Here is a 4,506-nt window from a genome sequence, read left to right as displayed (position 1 = left end):
AAAACCAAATTTCCCTTGAAAATCGATACAATAATTGATTAATTTAATTAAATAGAAAAGCTAAGTATTATTTAGTACTCGTGGTATCATATTATTGATGAAGAGTATTATATATGATGTTACGCACTACTTACGCATGTGTGTAATTCTAATACACTATAATTAATGATTCCGATCCCCTAAATTAAACAACAAATTGACTTGTTTTCATGCAATTATATTCCCGTCAATTAAATAATTGTTGATGGAAGCTAGGTTTAGGGAATTAAAGGTAGAACAATTTAACAAAGTATCAGATTCCTACCAACATATATTGATTCTGTTCGATTCTCAAGACAAACTTCACATGATTTTTTGCTGTTTAAAGGCACAATAAACTTAATCCAAATAGATAGTGGAGTCATACCAAGACACCACCACCTAGCTAATCTAGCAACTAACATCAATCTATCCCATGCATGTATTACTTCCATTCATTTTTAATAAAAAAAGATTTAATTTATAAATAACTTTTCTTTGTAATCAAGAATATATTCTACAAATCATATATATATATATATATATATATATATATATATATATATATATATATATATATATATATATATATATATATATATATATATATATACACTTCTTTTGGTCTGTATGATAAGCCACGAAGGCATTGCAAATCGATTATTACAATTGGAAAAGAGGGGATCGTACGTACATAGACACCTTATCTTTGCAAACAGGTTAAGACTCATTGGTACAAAACATATATAATTGATATTATAGAACGAATCGAAAATTGATAATATAATATCCATATGATTAAAGTGCGAATAATCAATTTATAACCAAGTAATATAAACATATGTAATTATTTTATTAATTATTCAAAAAGCTCCTTCATTATTAATCCATTTAGTAATTTCTAAATCAATGAAAGTACATTATTATTACATGTAAATTATTTGATACCATAATCTTAAACTAAAGTGAGATACCCTCTAAAAAAAAAGAGCAAAAAAGAGTGAAATTATGTTAATTGTGCAACAACACACCAAGAAGCTAGCTTGGGGGTGGTGGGTTGGAAAGAAAAGTGAGGTCATATTACAAAAAAGCCCCTTTTCTTTTCCATGCATACCTAATAATAATATACTTGCCCTTTCCCTCCCATTTTATAGTACAAAGCTTTTTAATTTTTAAAATTTTATCTCATAATCTAAGCTATTACTTATTCTCCGATCCCTTCATGGGTGCTTCCATGGCTAACATTGGTGGTTGTGGCATCGGCGAGCTAACCACTACGTTAGGAACACGACTAGCTTCGACATTTCTTTGTGATTCAACATCATCTAACTCATGGTCTTCGACGATGGTTCCTATTTCGTTGCTATGAAAATTGTTACACCCCTTGATTGCTTCGGGAATTTCTTCGGTTTCTTGCTCTTTGTACTCCTTGTACTTCCCCCATAGTACTGAATATAATCCCATCACTATCAATACAGCTCCAATAACACTGCATATCATAAAATTTTGAAAATTAAAGTTAGTTAGTGATAAATAAGTGCATCTATTGTTACAAAAGAAATATATATGTACAATAAATTATACAAATGGATTGATGAATATCACAAAATTTTAAAGGTACTTTCGGTTAAAGTTTATATAGGCTACTTTAGGGTAGGTGGTGTCATGCCAAAATTAAGCATATTTCCTATTTTGTATTATCATAATATTTATTATTTTACGTATGATTTTATATCTTATACCATAAAATTGACAATAATACATGAAAACGATATTAAAAAAGCGGAACTTCGAAGATGAATAATTACGTACAATTTGAAATGTCGTGAAATTGTTTCTGATAAAGACATAAAATTATAATAAAGCTAGCTATTTTGATTTGAAGTATTATACTAGTATGATTCTACTAGTTATGTGAAACTAGGTTATGTGCATGCAATAGTTGTGTAGGAAAATCGCTTACTCATAAATTCTTTAGTACGGAGTATATTTTTTGTATGTATATATGTACGTGGCCTATCCAATTACCTCCTAACCAATCAAATAATTTCAAGTATATTATTTTTTTCGTCATTTTTTCTAAATTAAATGTTACGTTCTAACTAAGAAGACTGTACCATCAACCATTGTATTGGAAATCACCCGTGTATTATACGACACAGATTTTTAATTTTTTGTTGTACGCATAAAGGTATATGCTTTTAGTTTGAGAGAAGAATAGTATAGAAAAGTACCCTCCAACGTAAATCTTTTCAGCAAGGATGAAAGAACCCATGAAAGCCACAATGATCATCATCAAAGGGCTAAAAGCCGTAACAAAAACGGGTCCTCTTTTCTCCATAACAATACCTTGTACATAGTATGCAATTCCGGATGTTATAATACCCTGTTACAAAAAATAGATCGAGGGAACAAATTAGTTAATCATATATACATACGGAGTATATTACAATTTATATTATAATTATTTAAACATATATAAAATCGAAAATAATAAAAGGACGGATAGAGTACTTACAGCATAGGCAGCAGCAAGAAGATTCATGTCCCAACCAATATTCCATGCAGAGGGGTTGTGCTCCATAACAAAAGTCACAACAATAGATTGCAAGGTACCCATAAAGCATACTAGTGTTGTCAATGTTAGATGTGCTGAATATCTTCTCATTGTTATTGCCTACAATCAAACAAAGTCCAAAAATTAGGGAACTAAAGCTTGTTATAATATTATATTTGATGTTATTAATAAAGGTCCAATAATTGGTTTAAATAATTTAATCAATCAACTTATAAAACTTTGCCCAATTTCCCACTATGAATATAATATTATCCGATCTATAGTATTTTATTCTGACTCTATTTTGTGCGTGTTTGTTATCTTACATGGATTTTATATTTTGTGTTTTAAGAGTTATATATTTTTGTTCAGTGTACGTCATAATTAATCTAATATGAAATTAAAAATTACCTGGAGGATGAAAAAGGCGGCCCAAGCAAGGGTGGCTAGGATGAGGAGAATCGAACCCTTGGCCCAATCTTTGTCGGCAGCAGCAACGGCGGCCTCGGAGGCGGAGGAGGTGTGGGCAGGATGGATATGAGAAGACCACACCATATTGACGACATGACCTTTGTACAATGTCATCAACATTGCACCCGCCACTGTGACTAAAGTTCCCACTACTTTTGCTTGGCACCTCAACTTTTTTATGTGCACCTTCTCCATCCTAATCAAAATAGATTATTACATCATCAGTAACAACTTAATTATTAACTTTATCTATAATTAGAAATCTATAATTTATAATAGCCTAATAGGGTCTATATTTATAATTATCTTTTTCTGTTACTCGCTATGTTTTTGTCTATTTTTACTATTAGAATTATTATATGAGACGACAAAAATTTCAAAGTAAAAAGAAAAAAAACGAAGGGAGTAATTGATTATGACGATCAATACCTGCATAGGACGGCCATGACAAATGTCATGGCCGGAAGCATGTTGCTCATGGCGCATGCATAGGTAGGAGAAGTGTATTTCAATCCCAAGTAGTAGAAGTTTTGATCAATTAGTGGCCTATAATTGTAAATAAAGAAAGAAAAATTAGTCACATGACAAATCAAAATTCATATTTATTAAGCTAATAATTTGGATATAGTGAAGAAATTACCCAAGGAGCCCCAACACAAACATTTGTGCGAATATAAGCAATGTCATCTTTGGCCTTTTTCCCCTGCATAAACATAAACACAAACATTTAAGCTTTCATTATTAACTTGTCATAAATTCAAAGCTCCTTTCATCTTCATCTAAGTATCATTTTCATCGTATAGACTATTTATTTCTGTTCAGATTTAGTTGTCACGTTACTCATCAGCTTAGATCAAGTTACAGTTTATAGTAAAGAAATACTTTTGGATACCATAGTGAGTAGTAAAAATCTCTAATACCTCTCACAAACAAGAGCAAAAGGAGCAATGACAGCCGTGGCAAAGGCGTGGCGATACACGACAAGGACATAGTGGCTCATCCCACCATTGAGGGAAACCTTGGTGACAATGTTCATCCCAGCATAGCCAAATTGCAAGCAAATCATAGCTATGTATGGCTTGAATTTCTCTAACAAACTGTTGTTTTGAATTCCTTTTCCTTCCATATTTCTTCTTCTTTTTCGAGTATGAGTTTGTATTCGTGTTCGAGTTCGAGTTTTGTAGGGGGGAAATATGTATGTATGGTAGTCTAAGAGAAGTAAGGTTTGTATGGAAGAAAACACTTGAAGCTAGCAAAAAAGCTTGTGTTTTCCTACAAAAGAAGATAGCAAATGCCTTGGTATATATAGCCACTTTCCTTTTGGTATTATGGCACTATTTTATATTATTTTAATACTTTATAATAAGATTAATATTATTATTACATAATCAAATATAGTAAAACTTTTTTTTTTTAATTATTTTTTATTTTTTGAGGAAAGTGTATATGTTGGAGCACGT

General features: G+C 31.0%; 1 protein-coding gene across 1 annotated transcript; it reads right to left on the bottom strand.

The window, feature by feature from the left end:
• Nucleotides 1–841: 841 nt before the first annotated feature.
• On the bottom strand, nucleotides 842–4,306 carry LOC145631142 (WAT1-related protein At5g07050-like). The gene is made up of 7 exons (XM_081683234.1): nucleotides 3,967–4,306; nucleotides 3,687–3,749; nucleotides 3,476–3,592; nucleotides 2,987–3,242; nucleotides 2,537–2,695; nucleotides 2,253–2,404; nucleotides 842–1,507 (listed from the first exon to the last, which is right to left on the bottom strand). Exons 1-7 carry the CDS (start codon nucleotides 4,170–4,172, stop codon nucleotides 1,219–1,221), a joined length of 1,242 nt encoding a protein of 413 aa, XP_081539360.1. The 5' UTR covers nucleotides 4,173–4,306; the 3' UTR covers nucleotides 842–1,218.
• Between the last annotated feature and the right edge of the window lie 200 nt (nucleotides 4,307–4,506).

The sequence above is a fragment of the Chenopodium album genome, chromosome 5 (genome assembly GCF_948465745.1).
Source record: "Chenopodium album chromosome 5, dcCheAlbu1.1, whole genome shotgun sequence".
NCBI classification, from domain to species: domain Eukaryota; kingdom Viridiplantae; phylum Streptophyta; class Magnoliopsida; order Caryophyllales; family Amaranthaceae; genus Chenopodium; species Chenopodium album.
Note: the sequence above shows the minus strand (reverse complement) of the source record. Positions and strands in the feature narration are given on the sequence as shown.

What these genes read in the sequence shown, in the direction of transcription:
- LOC145631142 (XM_081683234.1), bottom strand. Translation starts at nt 4,172, where the DNA reads ATGGAAGGAAAAGGAATTCAAAACAACAGTTTGTTAGAGAAATTCAAG. An exon ending in TTTGTGTTGGGGCTCCTTGG is followed by an intron (nt 3,593 to 3,686) that starts GTAATTTCTTCA and finishes TTACAATTATAG; the next exon opens with GCCACTAATTGATCAAAACT. An exon ending in CCGCCTTTTTCATCCTCCAG is followed by an intron (nt 2,696 to 2,986) that starts GTAATTTTTAAT and finishes GTTTGATTGTAG; the next exon opens with GCAATAACAATGAGAAGATA.